Source organism: Equus przewalskii, chromosome 7 (assembly GCF_037783145.1).
Source record: "Equus przewalskii isolate Varuska chromosome 7, EquPr2, whole genome shotgun sequence".
Lineage (NCBI taxonomy): Eukaryota > Metazoa > Chordata > Mammalia > Perissodactyla > Equidae > Equus > Equus przewalskii.
Genome location: NC_091837.1, coordinates 24,976,125 through 25,000,688, shown reverse-complemented (window position 1 = coordinate 25,000,688; position 24,564 = coordinate 24,976,125). Strand labels below are relative to the sequence as shown.

The 24,564-nt window shown below is 46.9% G+C and overlaps 1 protein-coding gene across 1 annotated transcript in view; it reads right to left on the bottom strand.

Moving 5' to 3' along the window:
* Window positions 1–24,564, bottom strand: part of DNAH10 (dynein axonemal heavy chain 10) — a 137,179-nt gene that overhangs the window by 59,181 nt on the left and 53,434 nt on the right. Inside the window, exons 26-39 of the mRNA XM_070629287.1 lie at window positions 22,175–22,328; window positions 20,933–21,166; window positions 19,080–19,202; window positions 16,877–17,110; window positions 14,605–14,828; window positions 11,007–11,276; window positions 10,675–10,858; window positions 8,802–8,936; window positions 8,016–8,168; window positions 7,115–7,303; window positions 5,684–5,830; window positions 4,953–5,144; window positions 2,689–2,807; window positions 1,143–1,301 (exon numbers count right to left, since the gene is read on the bottom strand). Of these exons, the coding sequence (XP_070485388.1) occupies window positions 1,143–1,301; window positions 2,689–2,807; window positions 4,953–5,144; window positions 5,684–5,830; window positions 7,115–7,303; window positions 8,016–8,168; window positions 8,802–8,936; window positions 10,675–10,858; window positions 11,007–11,276; window positions 14,605–14,828; window positions 16,877–17,110; window positions 19,080–19,202; window positions 20,933–21,166; window positions 22,175–22,328 (2,517 nt within the window). The remainder of the gene's footprint in view (window positions 1–1,142; window positions 1,302–2,688; window positions 2,808–4,952; window positions 5,145–5,683; window positions 5,831–7,114; window positions 7,304–8,015; window positions 8,169–8,801; window positions 8,937–10,674; window positions 10,859–11,006; window positions 11,277–14,604; window positions 14,829–16,876; window positions 17,111–19,079; window positions 19,203–20,932; window positions 21,167–22,174; window positions 22,329–24,564) is intronic.

The window sequence follows — 24,564 nt, the reverse complement described above, 5'->3', positions numbered from 1 at the left end:
CCAATAGAAAGTCTCCATTTTATAGTCATCATAGGAAGACTAGATTCAGGCTACAATCAATAGATGTTAAAACCATTAGATGAAGGGTTGATGAAGAATGGGGCATTCACATAGTCTTAGGACATCTCCCTACAGGTTGCATATCAATTGCAGAAGGAAAAGTGGCAGACAAAATTGATGATGATCAAAATTAAAATCAACAATAACGAGGCAAACCAACATCCTATGCTTCTTATGGGATGCTGAGAAGGACACCATGTCACTTCTGTGAGATTCCTGCAAGGATGCAGAGCCAGAATCCAATAATGAGGAAGCATCAGACAAAACCAAACTGAGGGCCTTCTGTACAGCAGCTGGCCTGAAATCTTCCAGAACATCAAGGCCATAAGGAACGGCTTGAAATTAGAGGACACCAAAGAGATAGGACAACTGAGCACAATGTGAAATCCTAGATTGATCCAGGATCCGGGGAGAATTGCTAAAAAGAAGCTGTTCCAAAAGTCATCAGTTGAGACTTTAGACTCATTATTTATGAGTCAGTTTTTTTTGTTAATGGGATTGGACTAGAACATAAAATCAGGATCATCCCTGAGTTTACCTGAGGGGCACCACAGGGACAACTAACACTGGGAAAAGCTTTTTACCCGAGGTGCTGACAGAGCGTTTCCACTCTTGGCCTCACCTGACCCTTCCCACAGCATGTGGGGATGTGCGCAGGGTGGGCATCGTCAACCACACCTACAGGTGAGAATGCCTGGCTTCAGAAGGGTGTTCCAGAACTTTCCATGACACTTGGCTGCCTTACCTTGCTGCATAGGCAGCCTGGTGTTGAGCTGTGTTTGAGGGCTTGGACTCAGACTGCCCAGTTCAAACCCCTGGCCTTAAGGGAAGTCTTACCTCCCGGGCGTCAGTTCCCTCCATGGTAAGCTGCGGACAATCACAGCTGAGGAGACTGGCTGAGACAACACATAGAGAGGACTGAGATGGCACCCGGCACTTTGTGAGCAGAGCCTGCAGGCTGATTCTGGGCCGGTTTGTTTCCCAGCATGAAACACCATACTCCACACCAGGGGTTTATTCGTAATGTTTAGCTAATTGATATGAACTGACCCAGGCTCTCCCCTCCTTACAAACACACTCACTTCCTCTCCTTCTTATCCGTCGGCTTGTTGATCTCCCTGAAGATGTTCGACAGCACCCCATCTGTCCAGTCTCGGGTGGTGGGGTCCAGGATGCCGTAGAGCTCTATGACACTCATGGCTTTGGGGTTCAGGATGTACAACTTTGTCATCAGCCCAAGCCTAAACCAGAGGAGAGGCGTCAGCTGTGGTCTTAAGGAAGGCAATCTAGGCCCCCACGGGAGGGATTAGATGCTTTGGATCCAATCCAAAATTTAAAATGCTATCCGTACAAACTTCCCACTCACCGCGAATGGCTTACACGAAACGCAAGGGAACCACCTGTCACCGAAAACGTGGCCCCAACACAAGTCAACTGAAAGCACGGCTTTGCCTTTCGAGGACAATGAGCATCTAACTCTCATGTATGTTTCATATTCGTGTATATTACATTTTCATGCATACGACATATTTATGTGGATATTTCATAACTAGTGTAAAGAAGATCATAGTTAGTCCTCAGGGCGACGTAACAAGCCTTTGAACTCTTAGTGCCCGATCCCTCGTATTTACAGGATGACATCAGCTCTGCGTTGCTGACTGACTGACTATAAGTCATGTAGGCAGAGTGTTTCCCACTACATACCTGTAAATTCCCGCGACACTAGAGGGTTCATTCATCTACAGAAAACTAAACCTCACACCAACCACAGTTCATAATTAATAAAACAGATAAATAAAACAATAGCGGCATACATATATACACACATGTATGTGATAGTTCTATAAATTACCTAACAATGAACCAAATAAAGAATGAAATACAGGATGGCCATGGCATAACCCCCTTAGAGTCAGGAAGCCAGTGTTCACTAGTTTTCTCATAAGAAACATAAGAAGAAATGACAGTCGCTTACTCGTTAGATCTTACAGACTACCTGGAAATGGTAAAGTCACAAAGATTATAAGGCCTGACTTAGTTTTTTGCTGGAATATTAGCATGCATTAAAGTCTTTCTGGAATCCAGTTACGGCTTAGGGGAAAAGCGAGAAGTCAGAAAACCCATTTTCTGTGTAAGGATATCGATCCCCACAGGTCCTTAGGATTTTCCACATTAAGAGTGTGGGATCGCTTTTGTCTCGGGCAGTGTTGCCCCTGCAGGCTGGTGATGATAAGGCATCTGGGGAGGTGACACTCTCTTTTTGGCCATCTGATACCCTAACAGTGTCGCATAATGGGGGCTGTCCTGACTTACTTTAAAGGAGCAATCTGAACACCAAGGAAATATGACTTAATTTTCAAAACATCCTTATAAGATAGTTTGTGAAATACACATTTCACAAATAAACCCATTTACAGTCTGATGCACAAAAGGGTCATTGTTTTGCCATGTAAAATAGGTTAACTAAGTCAGCAGTGAAACAAGGAAAGAGGCTGTGAGTTTAGGGGTGTTTGGGACAAATTTAACCCCCCAGGAAACCAGGGAGCAAGATGGGACTAGGTAATGCCCCCACCAACCTCACCACGAAACCGCCGGGCAACCAGGCCCCCCCGCGAAGGACACACTCACTTGGTCTGCGCCTGACACAGAGCGTTAATGACCACGGACTTGCCCCCTCCCGTGGGCCCCACCACCATGGTCGTGTGGCGGGTTAACATGGTCTCGAACATCTGAACCACTTTATCCACCTGTGGGACAAACATTGGCAGCTGGGTTAACATATGTCTTTTTTTTAACGCGTTGGTTGAGATATAATTCACATATCATATAATTCACCCATTTAAGTGTACCATTCAGTGGTTTTCGGTATACTCAAAAGACTGTAAAACCATCACAACATTCAATTTTAGAGCATTTTCATCACCCCTCCCCACACACACACAAAAAACCTCTGTTCTCATTAGTCATCTCTCCCAAGCCACCTCCTCCAGGCCCTAGCACCCAGGGATCTGCTTCCTGTCTCTATAGATTTGCCCGTTCTCAACAGCCAAATGGAATGATATAAATGGAATCATACACTATGCAGTCTTTCTGTGTCTGGCTTCTCTCACTCAGCATCATGTCTTCAAGGTTCATCCGTGTTGTAGCAGCTGTCAGTGCTTCATTCCTTTTTATGGCCGAATCATATTCCATTGTCTGGATGGACCATATTTTGTTTATCCATTCGTCCATTGATGGGCACTTGCCTTGTTTCCACTTTTTGGCTCTTATGAATAATGCTGCTACGAACGTTCATGCACAAGCCTTCGTGTGGACATGTGTCGTCACTTCTCTTGCGTGTGTACCTAGGAGCGGAACTGCTGGGTCCCGTGGTAGTCCTGTGTTTAACTTTTTGAGGAACCGCCAGCCTGTTTTCCAAAGCAGCTGCGCCATTTTACAGTGCCACCAGAAAACACATCTTTTTAAAGCCCCCTCCAGAGGAACACATCAGGGCCAGGAACCGTGCAGAGAGCTCTCTCATGTGGCCAGTGCCGGCTGCCTGGGCCTGAGGCCTCTGGGTAGCCTGATGCCCCGAGGTGGCCCAACCAGGGTGGCTCCCCCGATTCTGCAGCTTTGGGCATTTAAACCCATAGCAGAACACTTGGGCGATAATTTTTGGCTTAATGACAACGAATACTACCTTATAGGCCTCAGATGTTCAAAATCCTACCAGTCATGTCTAATTTAAATTTCTTGTAAGTATGACTCTGGGGGAAAAAAAGGTGGGATGGGGAGAAAACACCAGATGGTCAGGCCCCAAACAAAATGCTTATCTGATCACACTACACCAAAAAACAGTCGGAGGGGGGTCCACCCATACAACGGAATAGGACTCAGCCTCAAAAAGGAAGGAAATCTTGTCACAGGCTACAACATGGAGGAAGCTTGAGGACATTATGCTGAGGGAGACAAGCCAGTCACAGCAGGAGAAGTACTGCATGATTCCATTCCTATGAGGTCCCTGGAAGAGTCAAGTTCACAGAAACAGAAAGTAGAATGCAGGTTACCAGGGGCCAGGGAGTGCTGGGGACTTAGTATTTGATGGGGACAGAGTTTCAGCTTTGCAAGATGCGAAAGTTCTGGAGATCTGTTTCACAACAATATGGCTATACTTAAAACTACTGAACTGGACTAAAAATGGTTATAGTGGTAAATTTTATGTTAGTGTACTTTACCACAATAAAAAAAAAATGAGGGGGCTGGCCGCATGGCCTGGTGGTTAAGTTCACACCTTCTGCTTCGGCAGCCCAGGTTCATGGGTTCGGATCCCGGGAACAGTCCTACACCACTCGTCAGTCATGCTGTGGCAGTGACCCACGTACAAAGTGGAGAAAGATTGGCACCAATGTTAGCTCAGAGCTAATCTTCCTCAAGCAAAAAAAAAAAAAGAAAAAAAGAGGAAGACTGGCAGCATATGTTAGCTCAGGGTGAATCTTCCTCAGCAAGAAATAATAAATAAATAAATTTAAATGGGGGGGGGGAATGGTTAAGATGGTAAATGTTATGTGTATTTTACCAGAATTTTTTTTTTGGAGGAAGATTAGCCCTGAGCTAACTACTGCCAATCCTCCTCTTTTTGCTGAGGAAGACTGGCCCTGAGCTAACATCCGTGCCCATCTTCCTCTACTTTATATGTGGGATGCCTACCACAGCATGGTGTGCCAAGCAGTGCCATGTCCGCACCCGGGATCCAAACTGGGGAACCCCGGGCCTTGGAGAAGCAGAATGTGCGCACTTAACCACTGCGCCACCGGGCCGGCCCCTTTTTTTAAAAACTGAAAATAAAAGAAGGAAAAAAACAATGGAGAGGACTTGGAAGAAGTCGGTGACCTCTCATTTCAGCACCATTTTACCTGGACAGGTAAGACGACGTAGCCGCTCTCCTCCAGCACCTGTTCCACGGCGTCGTTGAAATCGGGGTAGCGAACGCGCGGGCAGTCCAGTCCAGGAAACAGATCGGAAATCAAACCGAGGAAAAGAGGGACGTCCTCAAACACAAACTTGGGCAGATTCATGTCTCGAAGGGCCCTCATCAGCACCACGTCCTGGACGGAGCGAAACACAGACGTCTTCAAAGATATTTCCCAAAGACCCGGGGCTCGTCTAGAAATCCTCTTACAAAATTTTACGTAAGATACAAAACATAAAACACGGCGAGTACAGTCTCTGGAGAAGCCCGTGAGCCGGCCGCCCCCTGAGCGGCGTTGACTCAACTCTGCTCTGGAGCCAGGCCCGGGTATCAGAAAAGCCATGGCTCCTCTGGCTCTTATTGCAAAGAGGAAAAAAAACTGACGTTCACGCTTTCTCGAGAAGTGTGTCCATCCCCACCTCCTCACGCCAACATTTTGCAACTATGGATTGATCATTATCAATGAAGCGTCACAAACCGTGGTGCTGTGAAGACACTGAACTTGACCTTACAGTAATAAGTTAAATTAGAAGAAAACTGCATAATGGGCAAGAGACCAAACTGACAGCTAGACTAAACCTTCCTAGTGAGGACGGTACGCCGTCCTCTCCATCCAGCTTCTATCACACACACGCGGACCGAGGACCACGTGGAGAACGCCAGGGCACGCCCCACCTCTCTCAGTTCGGAGGAGCCTCTCTTCAGCTCGCCGGCCATCACCAACACTGATTTCAAGGCTCTGAGTCCAAAATCGTAATGATGCTGCTTAGAGAGCTGTTCCCGGGCCAGCTTGTACAGGACAGTCATCTTCTTGGCCAGAGTCTTTGGTGATAAAAGATAATGAAAAAGAAATAAAGGAAATGACCTGAAAGCAACAGAACATCATTATCCAAACAAGCTGCTCTACAAACAAGCAAGTCTTGCCTCTAACGGAAACCCCAGGATGGGTCCTTCGTTTCAGACTACGACCAATTAGGAGCTACTTTAAAAGAACACCAGCCCTACCAAAATTTGATGACTGTCTTTGAAAGCTGAGGAAAATCTTAACCGCTTCAATTGAAAGAATAGAACCCGTCCAAATCATAGCAATCACATTCCAAAAATATGCTTCCTGTGTATTTTGACCTCAATGTGTTATTAACGCTTCTCCTGGAACCGTTTCTGAGGACGAGTCAGTCACCTGTCTACCTCAAGGACTCCAGCCTGCTGCTCCTGAGCACGGCACGGGGATGCTGCTTGTGAAAACTGAGAACCAGAGATCTGACGACTCTACCTCGAAATCCGGACAACGTAAGAGGCAGTAAAAGCCTTTAGAAAGAATTACAGAAAAGCAGCCTAACAGCCCTTTATGTTAAAAGGATACGCTATTTTGTACTTTTTCCAGAACCTTCTGGAATAAATGTATGTGCATATTAGATTACATATATTTTAAAAGATAATAAAGGAAATATATATATATTTTTAAGCCACATATTGTCAAGGTTATGAGGCTAAGTGAGGGAAGCCCATCTCAAAGAATGCCATACTGAGTGGTTCCATGATAGAACACTCTTGAAGAGACCGATTTTAGTGACAGAGGATCAGCGGCGGTTGCCAGGAGTCAGTGTTGGGGGCAGGGTGTGACTATTATGGGGTACACGAGGGAGTTTGTCTGTGGTGGTGGACAGTTCTGTGTCTTGATTGTGGCGCTGGTCACTCTACACACGTGATAAAAAGTCACAGAACTATACACACACCCCAGAGAGAGAGAGAGAGAGAGTAAAACCTGGCGGAATCCACATCTAGTCAGCACGTGAGTTCACAGCGTCGAGCCCACGTCCGTGTCCTGGTTTGACAACCTGCAGTGGGCGTGTAAGACGTTATTCCTGGGGGAAGCTGGGTGAGGGGTACACGGAACTCCCTGTACTGTTATTACCACTTCTGTGAGTTTAATTATTCCAAAACAACAGTTACAGTTTTAAAAAGAGATGGAGGAGAGAGACAAAGCCAAAAAAAAAAAAAAAAATGTTAAGCCACACAGAACGAAAACTTCCCAAAGCCCGAGTCTGAGAGCAGACCCAGGGTGGAGTCGGGGGGCATCCTAGCTCGGCACCGGCGAGGCCTCACCTTGGCCCAGAGGAAGCCCTCGGAGAAGAGCATGATCTCGCAGATCTGCTGCAGGTCGGGCACAATCACCACCACCGGCCTGAAGAGCGCCTTCACCGACTCGGGCAGCTCCGTGCGGCCCGCGTAGCCGGGGTTCATGGTGATGAAGATGCCCATCCTCGAGTCCAGAGAGATCTCCTGCCCTTCAAACTAGAGGACGACAGGAAAGAAGGGAGGGGTTCTGCTGCCGGCCAGCCCACCACAGGGGAAAGGAGGCTTGGGCGAGCCACGTGGCTATTTATTTTATTTGTTTCATGGGTGTGTTTTCAAGAAAACACCCTGCCGTAACCCAGCGTGGGCTTCTCAGACTCGAGTCTGCCAATGTATCCTGGACGGGGAGAGGCTGCGGAATTCTCACAAGCTTTGTAAAATTCACTCTTTCATTTTGATAACAACCTTAAAGATCCTGCTCCTTATCATGCCCTCAGTTTACCAGGTGTGAAGGCCAAATTTCTTGTTCAGGTGAGGATTTCTATTGAAAGACATGTTGATAGAATGGAATGTTATTCTTTCAAGTCATTTTTTTCTCAAACTTGGGAAATCATCAAGAATCTTTGTTTTCGTTTAAAGGGGGCCCTGCACATGACTTATTCGAGAACACTGCCCCCCCCCATCTACGGTTACTAGTTCTATGTCTGGAATGAGATTGAAGTTCTGAGAATATTACAGTCCTTAATCATCAAAGATGCTCATAATTTTGGGAAACTCAACCATCTCAACTTGAAAACAAAAGTCCGGCAAGTCCTCATCTATAGGATTCCTGGTCTGGGAAGACAACTGCCCGCCATCTGACGTTTCAAAGTAACACAGCCAAGTCTCCATCCTGGGGACGTGCTCCGGGCAGCTCCACCCTTACCCTCACCTGGAACGTGGTCAGCTGATGGATCAGCGCGTTCCGGATCGTCTGAATCTGAGAGGAGATAACGGAGAGCACAGAGGCGTCGATCCGATTAAACTCATCAAAGCAGCCCCAGGCCCCGCACTGGGCCAGGCCGGAGAGGATCTTCCCAACAGCCTAGAAGGAAAGCAGTGTCAGACAAGGGCGATTGTCATCTTTCAAACTGCAAGCGACACATTTAGGGACACATTTTCTAGATTAAGGCAAACCACGATGGTCAGATTGGCAGAGAAGCGGTCGGCAAGTCACCACAGTAATGAATCTTTCTGGCAAGACTTTCAAGGACTCTGATGGGTCAGCTCCCACCCACAGGATTTTACAAATCAAGTCTTTGAATGTAAAACTCCAGATTTCTGGCTTCTCTTGAAATATGGAAAATTGAGCAACACTGGGTCCACTTTCCCAAGTGGCAGCAATTAACCAAAGTTCAACAGTGGCTCCCCCGTCAGACAGAGCATTGCTCTCCAGTTGGCCACAGTCCCCACCACTCTCTATTGCCTGCCTGCTGCTTTAAGCATTTACATTATCTACCTGACTCTGGTGGGCATTTAAGTGTGGGACTCATACTCTACATGCTGCTAACACAGCAGACACGCATAAGCTCTGAGACTGAGATGGAGGAGAGTTTCCTACTACCTTCTTCCAGGTGTCACCATGGCATTTCATGGAAGTGGATGAGGTGAAATGCTATGTCCCACTCTCAGCTCTCTGCCCAATAAGACAGTACCAGAAGTGACGCTGGGGCCTTACTTTGTAATCCATGCCTTCACCGCAGTTGGTCACCACACAGAGCAAGCCCAAGGCTTTGGCCAGGTCCTTGGTGGTCTCGGTTTTGCCAGTACCCGCTGGACCAGCAGGAGCCCCACCCAGATACATGGAAAGTGCCTGTCATAAGCCAAATGCAAAACATATGTTGTCTGATTCACGTAAGGAAACAGGTGTCATTTCCCAGCTTAGCACTGTGACAATAGATGTGGAATATGCATCTGACAACGGATAGGTTCATACTCATCTTTTCTGACAGTCACTATTTTTAACATTTCTCTGTTTTTCCATTGACCTCTACTGATGTCTCCCCATCACCTGCCATCATATAGGGACCAGTGTACCAAGGGTTAAGCGACATGCTGGAATCTGTGCCCACCTGAGGACGAGGCCCCAGAAGTTCCCAGAGCTGAGGCTCATGGACACATGCACATCTGCAGGGCAAAGGAGTCATCTTGACCACGGCAAGGTCTGGCCCTTTGTCTGCAGATCCTAGGAGCTGACCTCTAAGCCCTGGGAACATCCTGCCTGAGAAGAGTGTCCTTGTTTATCTGGGGACCTCGGGCCACCCAAGATGGCCTGACAATGTGATTTCTGGTGGGGGTCTTGGGCCACGTGGTATCAGCTCGACTTCTGGAGGGGCTGGAGACTAAGGTCAGCCACTCAGGCGGTCACTCATGTCTAGAGGACCAGTCCCTGCTCAAAACCCTGGACACCGAGGCTCAGGTGAGCCTCTCTGGGTGGCAGTACTTCATGCACGCTGCCACACGTAGCTGCCGCAAGAAACAATGCTGCCATCACAGCAGCTGTGGGAGAGGAAACTGAGGCTTCGCGCCTGGTCCCTCCTGGACCCCGTCCTGTACCTTCTCCCATGGCTGACTTCTCTGCATCCTTTCGTTGTAACAAACCATAAGCATGACTACAATGGCCTTACTGAGTTCTGTGAGTCCTTTAGCAAATTACTGAACCTGGGATGGTTTTAGGGGCCGCCTAAACGGGCAGCAGACCAATCCCAAAAGGGGGCAATTAGGTCATGTTCCAAATTGAAACTCCTCTATAGGTTTGTTGCTGTTTTTTTTTTTTTTTTTTTGGAAGATTAGCCCTGAGCTAACTACTACCAATTCTCTTTTCCCTGAGGAAGACTGGCCCTGAGCTGGCATCCATGCCCATCTTCCTCTACTTTGCACGTGGGATGCCTACCACAGCATTGCGTGCCAAGAGGTGCCATGTCCGCACCCGGGATCCGAACCTGCAAACCCCAGGCCGCCGAAGCAGAATGTGCGAACTTAACTGCTGTGCCACCGGGCCAGCCCCCTCTGTAGGTTTTTAAACATTAATATCCCTTACTATCAGCATTAGTTTGCTGGGGTTTCCTAACAAATTACCACAAATGGGTGGCACAAAACAACGGGAGTGTATTCTCTGCACAGCTCTGGAGGCTGGAAGTCTGAAATCAAGGTGTGGGCAGGGCCGGGCTCCCCCCAAAGACTCTAGGATGGATGTTTCTTTGCTTCTGGGGGCTCCAAGCGCTCCTTGGCTCGTGGCCGCACCACTCCACTCCCTGCCTCTGTCTTCACACCACCTTTCCTGTAGCTCTGTGTCCTCTCCTCTTCTTGCAAGGACACCAGCCATTGGATCTAGGGCCCCAATCCAGGATGTTCTCTTCCCAATCCTTAACTAATTAAATCTGCAGAGACCCCATTTCTAAACAAGATCACAGTCGGAGATTCCGAGTGGACGTGAATTTTGGGGAGGACACGGTCAACCCAGGACACTCTCGCCATTGCCGTAGTCCTGCTTAGAGGGACACACATAACCACGGGCAAACGCTACCCACAGGAGCCCGGTCGCCAATCACCTGAGTGAGAGTCAGGTAGATCCGGTCCGTCAGGGGCGTGATGACCAGCCTCCCGTTCAAACCCATGTACTCGTAGCCGTAGCCGAAGGTCCCCGTGCACTGGCGGATGGTCAGTTCGTCCGGTTCTCGGCCCCAGTAAAACCGCAGCTGACTCTCCCACTCAAACTCCCGGGCCTCGAGAATGCTGCAGGTGAGACGGGGGAGCGGAGTGGGGAGGGAGAGAGACGTGGCGGGAGCAACGGTGGACACCAAGGAGGAGGGGAAACGGGGAGAGAGGCCTGAGGAGGACAAAGCCCACGTTTGGAGAGGCCGGCGCCCTGGGAGGGCCTTACCTGCCCCTGATGAAAGAGTCGACTATGTCCCTGGCGTGCACGTCGATGATGAGAACCGTGTTGTACTTCTTTCTGTCGTTTCTGCTCAGGGGCATGGTGATCCGTGTGACCAGCTCGTCAATCTGCTGGTGCATCTTCTTGCCGTAGTTCTTCATGGCCTGCTTCTCCCCTCGCTGCACTTGGCGGAAGACGTCCTCCACCTCCCAGGTCCACCACACCTGGCTGGCGGCCAGCACCACCATGCCCTGGTACAGGAGCATCCAGTCGACCCTGAAGGAGAAGCACGCCCTGCGAGATCGCCCCGGGGACTGCTGCCCGTTAAGACTACCTCTCTGACTGTGAACAGAGAGGGCAAAGTGGGGGCTTTAGGTAGGCAAATGACAGTTAACTCCTCTGGCTAGATAGCAAAATACCAGGCCAGGGGGCCCATGCACCAAAAAAGTGACGGGCACATGACTGTTTAGAAAGCTGCCAAATCACTTTGAAAACATGTCTTTATACAGGGGCCGACCCCATGGCCCAGTGGTTAAGTTCCGCGAGTTCGGTTCCCGGGCGTGGACCTGCACCACTTGGTGGCCATGCTATGGAGGCGGCCCACATACAAAATAGAGGAGGATTGGCACAGACGTTAGCTCATGGTGAATCTTCCTCAACAAAAACAAAATATATACATATATATGTCTTTATAGGTTTCCAAAATTATTTAATATTATGGATGTATTGTACGAATTTTTAAATTTTTTAAAATTCCAACAAAAAAATCTAATAATCTCTGACCACAAGCCCAGGTTTCCTTGTTACAGCTTCCTGACTGTCACTGGCTCATACAAACCTGCTCAGAGTTCGAGATGCACGTACGGGAGAAGGGGCCGTGCTTCTCCACAGACGGCCTCATGCAATCAAGTACTCTCACCCGGCTCTTCTCATCTAATAATTCTACCGGGCACGCCTCACAGGCAACGGAGGCGGGTCCAAGCCAGCCTTTGGAAAAGCTGCGTACTTCTGAGCACAAAGGTACCGCAGTTTCCTGGGACATCACCTTGCTGACGACCATTCGAGTTGCCTCTAGTTCTTTTCCCAGTACAAATAACGCTGCGTTAAACATCGCTCTACGGCATGTGGCGAGGCCTGGAGACATTTTCGGTTGCCACAACCAGGGGAAGGGGAGTTACTGGCATCTAGCGGGTGGTGGAGCCCAGGGATGATGCTCAACACCGTACAAGGCACAGGAGCCTCCCACAGCAAAGAACCATCCGGCCCCAAGTGTCAACCGTGCTGGGGCTGAGAAACGCCGCTCAACACCTATCCTGACGAGTCAGAGCTGCTTCTGGCATTCCAGAACAGAACCCCAAACGCAGAACAGCCAGGCCGAAGTACCGTGCACTTTTTTGGGTAGTTTCTTTATTTTAGTAGCAACGATGAAGTTACTTTAAAAGATTGCAGCCATCCATACCCCACCAGCAGGGCACGGCGCTGCCCTCCGCCCCACACCTTCTCCAGCACTACAAACTTCACTATTCTGATTGTTTGCCAATCTGAAAGGTAAAAAACCAACATCTCGTTCTGCCTGGATGTGCACACCCCTAATGACCAGAGAATTCTCCCCTCTTTCCATAAGTCCATCAGCCGCTTGGATTTCCTCCACAGAGGCACTAATTTCCAAAGCTGGTCGGTGCCTTGAAAGGCATTTAGAGCAAACTTTTTTCTAAATGATCTAAAAAAAAAATGGACCTAGAGCTGTGAGTTCCAATCCAGGAAAAGCGACTGTGAATTACGAGTCATTACCTTGACGACTTACAATTAATGCAAAAGAAATCTCAAAGAATAGTCAAAACAACAAGAAGAAGTATTAGGCTCTACCATGTCATTTTCAAATTGTGCGGTGCATCTAAGACCTAAATAGTATTTAGAGTTATGACCCCTACACATCAAGAGAGACGTAACAGAAGGGATGAAGGGCCCGAGGACGGTGCTAAAGTGATTAACGGAGACGGGCCTTGAAAAAGACAACAAACCCAGGAAGTCAGAGATCAGGAGAGAAGGACGCAACGGGACCAGAGAAAACAAAGGGGCCCGGGGCAGAGCTCAGATGAACACGACGGTATTCAGCAAATCCCAGGACACGGGGCGCTTTCCGGGCCCGTCTTCTCGGTGACGCTGAAACGTCAGCTCGAATTAATCCCTATGCTCATTTCAACTGCTCACCTCCTTCGTCAGGAGCAATGAGCTCCCACGCTAAGGTACAGCGACATGTTGGTGAGGAAGGGGTGTCGCGGACACTTCTCAATTAATCAGGTCGCATTCTCTGACTCTGTCTCCCACCAACCAGCCGCTGTGACCCGTAGCAACGCCCTGGCAAAGCAGTAGTTATGATGCAAAAAAAAACCTAACTAATTCAGGTATAAAATTCATACGATTTGGGAGCATTAAAGAGACTTTAAAATATTCGGCTAACACGACTGGAAGGCAATGGTTTCTGTCTGGTTCAGTTTTGAAAGAGCATCTGGCACGGTGACTAACCCAGAGCAGAGTCCAGTAAATATCAGCTAAATGAATGAGCCGGTAGTGTGCCGGGGCCGCCTCCTGCCAGCGCACAAGAGCTCACTGCCAAATGTTCAGGAATTCTGCAAGTGAGTGTTAAAACTCTTACCACTATTCCATTTGGCTTTGAAGTCAACCATCGTGGGAGAACTTCCACCATAAAAACTACACAAATCAAAGCTTGTTTTTTTTCAGAAAGCCAGTTTACCAGCACACCACTGAATATATATCTACATTACCTGATTACATAAAGATGGAAGCTAATTTTTACAGTATCTAAGAAATAGAAGGATCATAATCATACAAATATTATGCTATTTTCTAATTATTTAAACAGACGTCTTCAGCTTACAAAAACAAAAAGGAAGTGCACAAAATCAAGAGGACGGTGTTCTTATAAGGATTATAATGTTCTTATAATGATTTTATGTGCGCATAAAGGCCCCGCCAAATATACTGCAACTTTTCCGGGAATACCACCTAAACCTAACAGAACGAGTGATGCAAGGATGCTTTACGCACCTGGAGTTCCACCGCACATGCAAGCCAGCCCTCTTGGCAACTAGCACCAGGCATGGTTCAGCTCTGGGCCTGGAAGCTTCTCAGGCCACAAAAATCAAAGAGTGATTGAAATCCATTAAATATTGTAGAAACAACTTTACTCATTAACCTGTACACAGAATCCATCCTTCCCACATCTGGTTTCTGTTGGGTCATTGGGGTCCTACGCTCAAGCGCGCTCAGAAGCCCCTGGAATCTTGTGAAAACACAGATTCTTGGGCCCCACCCCCTGATGGGGCAGGTTTGGGGTGAGGCCCAGGAATCTGCATTTCTAACATGCTCCCAGGGGCCCTGATGCTGCCCATCCAGGAACCACACTTTGAGAAATGCTATACTAGGTGATGCTTAAAGGACAGATATCTATCAGTTAATTTAGCTCCTGCAAGAAAAGGAAACCTCATTTGGAATGTCTGTCGATCTACTCCAAACCCTTAAAATGAATCCATTATGACCATTCATATGACAAAGGAACGCATGTTCACGTTGACGACCTCACCTGCTCCTGTCTTCACAGTATCTAAAAATAGCCTCTTTGGTAATCAGCCGGTTAGTCCTTCGCATTTCATTCAAAACCGCAGTCATCCAGTCCTCCACGCGCCCCTCGGCCCGTATGGTCTTCCGGAACTCCATGACTTCTCCCTCAGCTGAAATCATGGCCAGCACCAGTTTTTCTCCGCTGTCCCCGTCACTGAACCTCAGCAATGCTATGTTGTCGTACATCTGCAATACAGCAGGAGAAGGCCCCCTGTAACACTTGCCGTCGGCTCTGGAATCAAAGAACAGCCTGCAGTGCTCCATGCCGCATCAGAGCTGCCAGGATGCACGCAACAGACACGCCCCTTCACCCGAGGGTTCATTCCACAAACACACGTTGGGTACTTTCGTTTATCTTGCATTGTGCGAAGTTCTGTGGTGGATTCAAAAAGAAAGAAGGAAAAGGAAGACAGACTACCTCCCCACATTTGAGATTCTAGAGTATATGCTGGTATGGAGAGCTGTCTGGACGTGTGGACCAGCAGAACACCGGGGAGGCAGGACAGCTGCTGATTAAATGCCCCAGTGGAGGAATTAGAGACTTGTGTCCACATCCAATCGGGTGACTTTGGGCAAGTCGCTTCCCCTCTCTCAGCTTGAAATAAACACTCTTATGACACTTACAAGATGAGGTTGGAAGGATCAAATCAAACAACACGTGTGAAATGCTGGCACAGTAAACGTGCCACTTCTTGCCCATCATAATTGTTATTAACCAGAATAATATTCAAGGAAACGAGTCCTTTAGGGCCCAATACAGAAGTCAAGGCACCTGCCAGTCAGAGAGGAGGAGGAGACGGCAACAGGTTTGAAAGAATAAAATGGGGGGTTTGCAAAAGGGGCTCCCAGTAAATGAAGTATTTCTAACAATGCATTTTCTAAAACAGTAAAATATTTGTTTCTAAAAGTGGAAACAGAACAGAAGCCTCCTCTTTGAGAAAGGAAAACATGCCATCAAAACTGTGACTCTTACTTTAAGAAGGAAATCAGCATGAATTCAAGGGAAAGTACGGAGGCACGCGCTTGACCCTCAGTGCTTTGTTTATGTGGAATAAAGGAATTACTCTACAACCTAGTTCTCAATCACGATCATTGTGCCCCCACGGGACATCGGACAAGGTCTGGAGACATTTTTGGTTGTCACGACTGGAGAGGGACACTGCTGGTGTCCAGTCGACAGAGGCCAGGGATGCGGCTGAACAGCCTGCAACACACAGGACAGCCCCAGCCCCAGCCCCGACACACGCGCACACACACACACACGCACGCGCACACACACCCGTGCACACACACTCACACACACAGCACAGAATGATCTGGCCCAAGATGTCCACACCAAGGCTGCAAAGCCCTGCTCTGGGCTGATACTAAGTACAGAGCCTGGATTAGCGGACCAAGGCTCATTTCCGGCCTGTTCCGGTTCTCGACCCCGAGGGCCTGTTTTGTCTGCCGTGTTTCCCGCCATTCGACGTTGTTCGCAGACACACGTACACGTATATGAAAGTACGAAAACGTGGCCTGGGAGGAATCACCACAAACTGAGGATAGCAGCTGCCTCTCGAAAGTGGAGGAAGAACCATGAATGGGGAGAGGGGACAAAGCATGTCAACTTTATCTCTACAGCTTTATTTTACAAAAAAAAAGAGACAGAGTAGCTATGACGAAATGGTGACAAGTGTCAATTCTGGGTTGCGGATAAGGATATTGAGTCAACATCCTAAGGGAGGCACTGTTCTAAGTACTTTACGAATATTAACTCATTTAATCTTGATAACAACTCCACTGAATCAGGTAATTATCGGAGTTATCTCCATTTACAGATAAGGAAACCAATGCTCAGAGAGGTTAAGTAACTTGCCAAAGGCCACACAGCAAATCCGTGTAGAGCCAGGATTTTAACCCAGGTAATCCAGCTCCAGAGTCCCTGTGCTACACCATCCTGTATTGCCTCTCTTATTATATTAGTCTTTGTGTATTTCTGTATTTTTTTAGTTTCTCCAAAAAATGTCTGGGGACTGTGGAAAAAGAGCAACAAATAGCAGCTGAGTCTTGGTGTAACTTCAGACTACGGTGGATTTCGTCCGGCTTATGCTTCAAAGAAACACCCCAGCAGCATTTCACAGTCTTAAAACTCTGGGTTGAACTGAATTGTGAAGAGAACGAAGACAGGACAACCCGCAGCTACAGAGTCGACACAGCCGCCCCACCCCCCGCCCCTGGGAGGCCGGGCCGACCTTGATCATGTGCTCCTGCACACAGAGCGGGTCGCTGTTCCCCAGGATGCTGAGCAGCTCGTCGTCCGAGATGAAGAAGAACCTGGGGAAGGCGTTCCTCTTGGAGTCCAGGTAGTCGTTCAGGCTCTTCTGGCACCTCTCCAGGCCCTCGCTGATGCTCTGGAAGTCACTGAGGCGGTTCGGGGCCTCGCAGCATCTCTTGATCACGGGGTCCTTCAAGGTCTCGGCCATGATCTGGACGAGGGGGAGAGGACAGCTGTCAAGCCAGGGAGCAGAGTGATGCTCTCGTCCCTGGCGGGCACTGCCAGGGCCGGGGACCACAGAGAGCAGAGCCGACCGACACCCGGGACACAGCCTCTCAGGAGGCCAGTTTGACAGAGGCCGTTACGCGTTTAATAAGCGTCTCCTTAGCGCCTTCTAACGTACTATACAATCTACTGATTTCCAATGTTCATTTTTTCTTTTTTGTCTTCCCGCTAGAGGCTCAGCCGCCTGGGGTGGGGATTTTTATCTCTTGCTCACTGGCGCGCCCGCGTGCCCGCCGCAGGCCCTGCGCAGCCCGGGGCCTCGAGCACAGCCGCCGAGCCAGTGAAGCAGCGGGTCCACTCGGAGCAACGAGTGCACGCCAGAATACTCGCTGCCGCGCTCTTTCCAGTCGCAAAACAAGAAGAAAAGATAAGAAAATAGCCTGATGGTCCAAAATAGGGAATTAGGTCACTCATTTGCTGTAAGTGATCATTTAGATGTTTACACATTTATTGAAATACACGTCAAAGATGGTAAATTATAAAAAATGACCATGTTGGTACTATGATCCTATTTTTGTAGAATACTTGTTTATATATTTATTCATATGTTTACACAAGAATTAACAAATTCTAGAAAGATATAAGCTAAACTGTTAAAATGATTATCTTGGGTACGGGACTGTGGGTATTTTTTCTTTTCTTTTTTGGCTTTCTTATGATTTCTAAGTCTTTCTATAATGAACAGGTATCTGTTGTGTAATTTTTTATAAGTTTTAAAAACAAAGCTTATGCAAATGGCTAAGAAAAAATGATAAACTCTAATGGACAAAGGAGACCAAAACGTGAAGTGGCCGCCTGGAACGGAAGAGCACAGCAGCACGGCCAGAAGCAAAGTCGCCCGGCTGGGAAGGCAGGCGGGCTGGGCCCACCTCGCCACACTCATTGCAGCCACGACCACCGCCACGGCCCTTTCTGGGAAGGACTTTAAAGTGGGCACAGCCTTTCACGGGCGATCTAATTTCTAACTATCTATCGTAAGATATCCATCTTATATGGAAAAAGCATTAAGGCACAAACCTACTTTATTTATTTATTATTTATTATTTATATTACTTTATTTATTTATTTGTATTATTATTTATATTATTTATTATTTAGTTTTATTTATTTATTATCTATAGAAGCAAAGAATTCTGCTTCAAACAAGATGGCCAGTTGCTAGACAACAATTAACTAAACAAACGTCGAGCTACGCCCTGGAACCTTATACAAAGGCATTAAAATATTTTCTCTCATCGCTTCTTGGTCTTTTGGCTAAGATCAAGTGTAAAATGTTTTCTAAGATGGTTTCGTAATATAAAATACGTTTCTCATAATATTAAGAGAAAGTTATAAAATAAATGTATACAAGATATCATTATAATTGCATTTTTAAACCCAAATACATAGAAAAAAGATAAAAGAAATGTATGACATATTAAAGTGGTCACGTCATGGTGATGGAACTACGGAAGATACATTTTTTTCTCCTTTTCTATATTTTCCAAGCTTTATAAGTATTACTTTTACAATAAAAAATAGATATAAAAATGTTTCAGTGGGGGCCGGCCCCGGTGGCGTAGTGGTTAAGTTCGCGTGCTCCACTTAGGTTTGCATCCCGGGAGTCGACCGAGCACAGCTCGTCAAGCCACACTGTGGCAGCGTCCCACATAAAGTAGCGGAAGACTGGCACAGATGTTAGCTCAGGGCCAATCTTCCTCACAAAAAAAAAGTTTCAGTTCCATATACCAGTGGCTTAAAATCAAACAAACTTTTACTGAACAGATTAAGGTCATGTACAATGATAGAAAAACTCAGAAGCTACTAATAGACGAAATTCTACATGCAAATACGTAAGTAGAAGTATCTCAAGTCACTGTCGTTTTTTATGACCAAAACGGAAGCCAGTCACTTGCCCTTTTAAATACTCTATCGATGTTGTCAAACTTCTTCGCCTCGTCTGGAAGTTGTGATCGGATATCTCCACTGATAAAAATGCTCTCAAGATACATCCATTTTCTCTGAACCAACATCCAAATCTGTAAATGCACAACGTTAATGTCAGCATGGGTGCAAATGGCAAAACCCCACCCTCACACGGGACGGATTCACATCCACTCCGGCCAGAGGACCTTCCGGCAAGACGGGAGAGTGAGCGCGTACGCTCCTTTCCAAATATACAGGACCATGGAGAAGGCATAGCTAAGTACCATCCAACACACAGCCACGCTCAAAAGCAAGAGGAAGCTCTCCACACCAGCCCAGGACAGGGGGGAGCTTCTAGTCGTGAGCAGGGGTTGCAGCCCTGTGACCCAGAGGAGCCAAGGACAGCTGGTGCAGAAGCCCACGCAAAACTTGAGCCAGACGCTTCGTGACCCACAATTCCACTCTTAGGCGTAGACCCAAAGAACAGAGAATAGGGACTCAAAACACAGTTGTACACGAGCTCATAGCAGCACTGCTGACAACAGCCAAAAGGTGGAAACAACCCAAATCCCCATCCACAGAGGAACGGATACACAAAATGTGGTCCATCCACACAACGGAATATGATTCAGCCATAAAAAGGGATGAAGCACCAACACCTGCTACTGTGTGAATGGAGCTTGAAGACATCGTGCTGAGTGAAAGAAGCCAGACACAAAAGACCACATATTGCATGATTCCATTTATATGAACCAGCCAAAATAGGTGAATTCATAGAGACAAAAAGCAGACTGGTGGCTGCCAGAGGCTGGAGGAGGTGGGAGTAGAAAGTGACTGCTTGTAATGGCTATGGGATTTTCTTCTGAGATGATGAAAATGTCCTGGAACTAGATAGAGGCGGTGGTTGTGCAACATTGCAGATGTACGAAACGCCACTAAATTGTGCACTTTAAAATAGTTAATTTTATAAATTTCACTTTAATTAAAAAAATTTAACTAAAAGAAAAAAATGTGGTACTATATCCTACCAGCAACTTCCACTAATAAAAATTAATAGACAAAAAACAAACAAAAAAGCAATCAAAGGGAGTCCATGTGCGATGGGCAGTGAGGGCCTGGACCACACGCTAGCCAGTGAGCCAGGCCTGGTACCATCCCACCCAAAGCTCGGGGTGGGCCCTGGAACAAGGCACCTGCCTGTGGTCCAGGGAGGAAAAAAGGCAGCCGCACAAAAATGGTGAAATGAGCCTGGGTTGCTCCCAGAGGTCCAGACTAGAAATTCCCACAAAAGAAGAAAGCCCAAACCACCCAGTATAAGGCCTTGTCTGGGGCAGCCCAATGTGACAGGCCAGATGGGAGAAACTGCAGAAACACAGGACAAAGTGAAGCAGGCACGGGTAAAAAAATGTTATGTCAGATGAACTAAAAAAAAAAAATGGAAACCACATGGAGAAAAACCCACTACCAAGAAAGACAGTCAAAAAAAAAGAGGAAAATTCTGACCCGAGAAAAGAAAAAGTATAGGGAAATCTGAAAAGGAATTTAAATAAGTTTAAACTCTTCAGTGTGATACAGGAGGTGAAAGCATCGTTTCAACAAGAACAGGACAATCTCAAATAAGAATAGGGACATATAAAAAAGAACCACTTAGGAATCTTGGAACTTAAAAATGCATTCATTGAAATAAAAACTCAGATAGATTCCTCTAATTATGCACCCATCCCCACAAAATAAATCAAGACAGAAAAAGTATGAAAGAGGATCATTAGCACAAAATATTCTCATGTAAAGGTTCTTTCCTACTGTGCATTGGCTCTTAGCCATCAATCGTCTTTTCTCTCACCTCAATGACTTCCCCTATTAGAGAAAGTGTTTTCTCCCATTTGTGAACTGTTTGCAGAAAAGGTCCCACAAATCTGCTTCCCGAGATGCTCTGCAGGTTGACGGTGTTGTCGTCCAGGCACTGGATAATTTCGTCAACGGCCCCCAAGATGTAGCCCCGCTCCTGGGTGCCCTTGTAATACTTGACCACGTTAAATTTCATATTTTCCCACGTGTCCAGGATTTCCTTCACAGCCTGGTCGGGAGTATAGAAAGAATGCTTCAGGCCCATAAATTGAAAAAGCAGAACCTCAACCCAACAGCAACTTTCTGGGCTTGCTTCCGACCAGCTCCTCAACCCGGAGTCTGGGCTGGTTTCCCAAGGAAGCAGAGATGCTGCCGTGGTGAGGCTAGCCATCACGCACCAGGCCATAGCTGTGGGCCAGCGAGCACCTTCCAGACGTGATCTCCCTCAGCCCCCAAAGCACCCTAGGGAGGCTGGGAAAATTGGTACCCACACTTCACAGAGGTGGGGACTGGGACCTCGGAGCGGGGAGGCAGCTCGCCAAGTTCACTCAGCAACTGAGCCACAGAACGGGGTGTAAGTTCCACGGTCTGCCTCCATCCGCACACTGGTGAGCTCTGGCCCGTGCTTCCTCTACCGCAGGCCAGAAACTCAAATTACAAAGTAATGTGACTGTTTATGATTACATTTTCAAAAACACACCCATATCAACATTTATGTGTATGTGTATATGTATGTACATGTGTATTATGTGCATATGTATGCATATGTCTGTGTGTATGTATGTGTATACATGTATGTATGATGTGTGTCTTGTGTACACCTGTGTGCATCTATGTGTAAGGGCATATACATGTGTGTATGTGTGTGTGCATGTTTTGTGTATGTGTGAATATATGTGTAGTGTGTGTACATTTGTGTACATGTGTATATGCATTTTTTAAGTATTAAAGGATATATACTAAAATGTTAATATTATCTTCAGGTGGTGGAATTAAGTGATTTGTTTATTTTCTTGGTTTTCTAGCATGAACATCCCTTATTTCTTTAATAAATAAATTGAAAGTGAAACTATAATTAAGAACAATAAAAGATTTAACCCAGGCAGAAATTCTATTTCTAGAACAAATAATTCTTTACTACTCAAACACAACAGGTACTAGAGCAAACAATTCTCTTTGAATTAAAAAAATGATTCTTTTTTTCTCTAGACTGTTTTACAACTAAAAACAGTCTTACCTTCTCGATGGCGATCTCCTTGATGGCTGCCGTCAGAATCTCACTGAGAACGTCCGTATGTTTGTGAAGTTCCATAGCAAACATGTTTTCCAAGGTGAACGTTTCGGTCATTTCAAAAAATACGCCTGTCTTTTCCATAAGGTCCTTCCAGTGCCTGCAAGAGCATCCACGTTAGCGCTTCCTTGACTCAGTGATGGATCTAATTATTCCCACAAACCACAGGACAAATCCCACCTCAAACACTTCTTGTAACGGAATTCTGAAATAGGAGGACATCGTGGGAATTATACTTCCAAAGTTTCCAAAACCCCACTGCTGCCAGAATTAAACCCAGGAAACAACATCTAGCAAGACATTCTCCCGGATGGCTAGTCTTCAGGACCACCGGCAGAAACTGCTTCTGTCGTGTGCCTAGACCAGTGACGCCAACCTCTGCCGAGCGCTCAGCCCGTCTGCGAGCCTGGTATAAATTACGAGCACTCGTGTGTTTGATAAATACTTATCAACACTAACTCTGAGCCAGGCAGTGGGCTAGCTGCGGGGAGGGGGAGGGGGAACATGGTGACAGAAAGGCAAGACCCCCGCCCTCAGGAACACTGCCACCTACCCAGGGAGACCGTGAGAAAACGATAAAATCAATCTGTAAATTAAATAAGTACAAAGTGTATCGAGTACCACAGAAAAACCTGCAGAGCGACGGGGAGGTAGGGAGGGGTCTCGTGGGGACAGGAGGATCTGGACAGACACACGGCTAGGCAGCTCTGCTCTTGACCCCATTTGGCCTCCTTTTAAGGTTCACATTTTGCCTGTGGGTTTGCCCATTTTTACAGTTCCATTTATATGGAATGAATGCTAAACCCGGTGCCAGAGCAGCAGAATGCCAGGTAGCCAGCATATAAGCAGCAAGCATAGAATCGCTGATTTTTGTTGTAAACACACACACACACACAAGATGGTGAGAAAGGCGAACCTCCTGTTTTATTCTCTCTTGATCCCAGGCCCAGCCCAGGAGCTGATATGAAGGAGGGGTTTTACAACCCTGGCGGGGGTCAGAGGGTCCACAGGTGACACAGCATGAGATACACTGGGTCACCAGGGAGAAAGGGACCCCTTTCAGCATCCTTCCACTCTTTCTAATTACGTCAAACAGCCAGTCTCGGCTCGGGGCTGCAGGGCCTCCGACACCTCTGCACTGTCACCCACTGTGCTTCGGGGTAGGCCTCAGCTCAGCGACAGGCAACAGTGTTGAGCTAAATTTTTAAAAAATAATTACTTTCTATTTACGGCAAAAGCTTTTGGTTTTTCATTTACGGCGCTAACGTAAGTTTCTTTTTAGAATACATTCATTTAAGTAAAAAAGAAACAAGCTGATAGGAACAAATACACAGAGTAATGACAGTATAGGCCATACTGGGATATGACAAAAATGGTGGGAAATGACCTGAGTTTGGGAAACATTGGGTTATGGGATCATAAAACAGGGAACTTTAGCTAGAAAATGCTTCCTTCTGCCTAGTTTACTTTCTGTCTAGGTGAGAACACTGAAGAATGTTTACTACAGGTAAAAGTGAGCGTCCCAGGGTCTCAGTAGAACGGTGACAAAGACGGGCTTGGAATTCACGTCCCCTGGGCTCAGGGCTGCCACACTGGGTGGAAGGGAGATTTACAGGTGTAGAGAGGTGTCAAAGACACATGAGCACTGAAGGGACACCTTCTCGAGGATGTAACCAGAAGGACGGAAGGGAAGTGGGAGGGGAATGACTTTCTCACTACGTAGAATGAAGGCATTTGGCGCCACTACGTGACTCTCTGTCCACACTTGGAGAAATATGATGGAAGAGGAGAGGAAGACATCAGGGAGGATGTCACTCACAGAGCTCCTACTAATTCCTGTCCCTGTGGAGCCACATCCAAATGATCACAGAGCAATGAGGGTGGACCTACTCCCTGGCACCCTCAGGACTGGTCGGCTGTCCCATTAGAAAACTAGCGAGACCTGCTCTGTCCAATATGGCGGCCGCGAGTCCTGTGTGACCATCTGAAATGCGGCCAGTCCAAACTGAAATACTCTCTAAGTGTAAAATACACACCAGATTGCAATGTATTTTTTTAAGGAGAATGTAAAGTACCTTGTGATTAATCTTTTACATCAATTACATGTTGAAATAATGTTCTGTATACATTGGGTTAATTAAAACATATTATCAAAATTATTTTCACCCTCTTTCTTTTACTTTTTCACTGCAGCTGCTAGAAAATCTTAAATTACATATGTGGGTCACATATTTCTGCTAAATGGCGCCAATCTAGACCCCTTGCTATTTTTTTAAAACCTTCAAATGAAGCAACTGCAAATGCCACTTTACAGCCAACAGGGTTTGTTTTTTTAA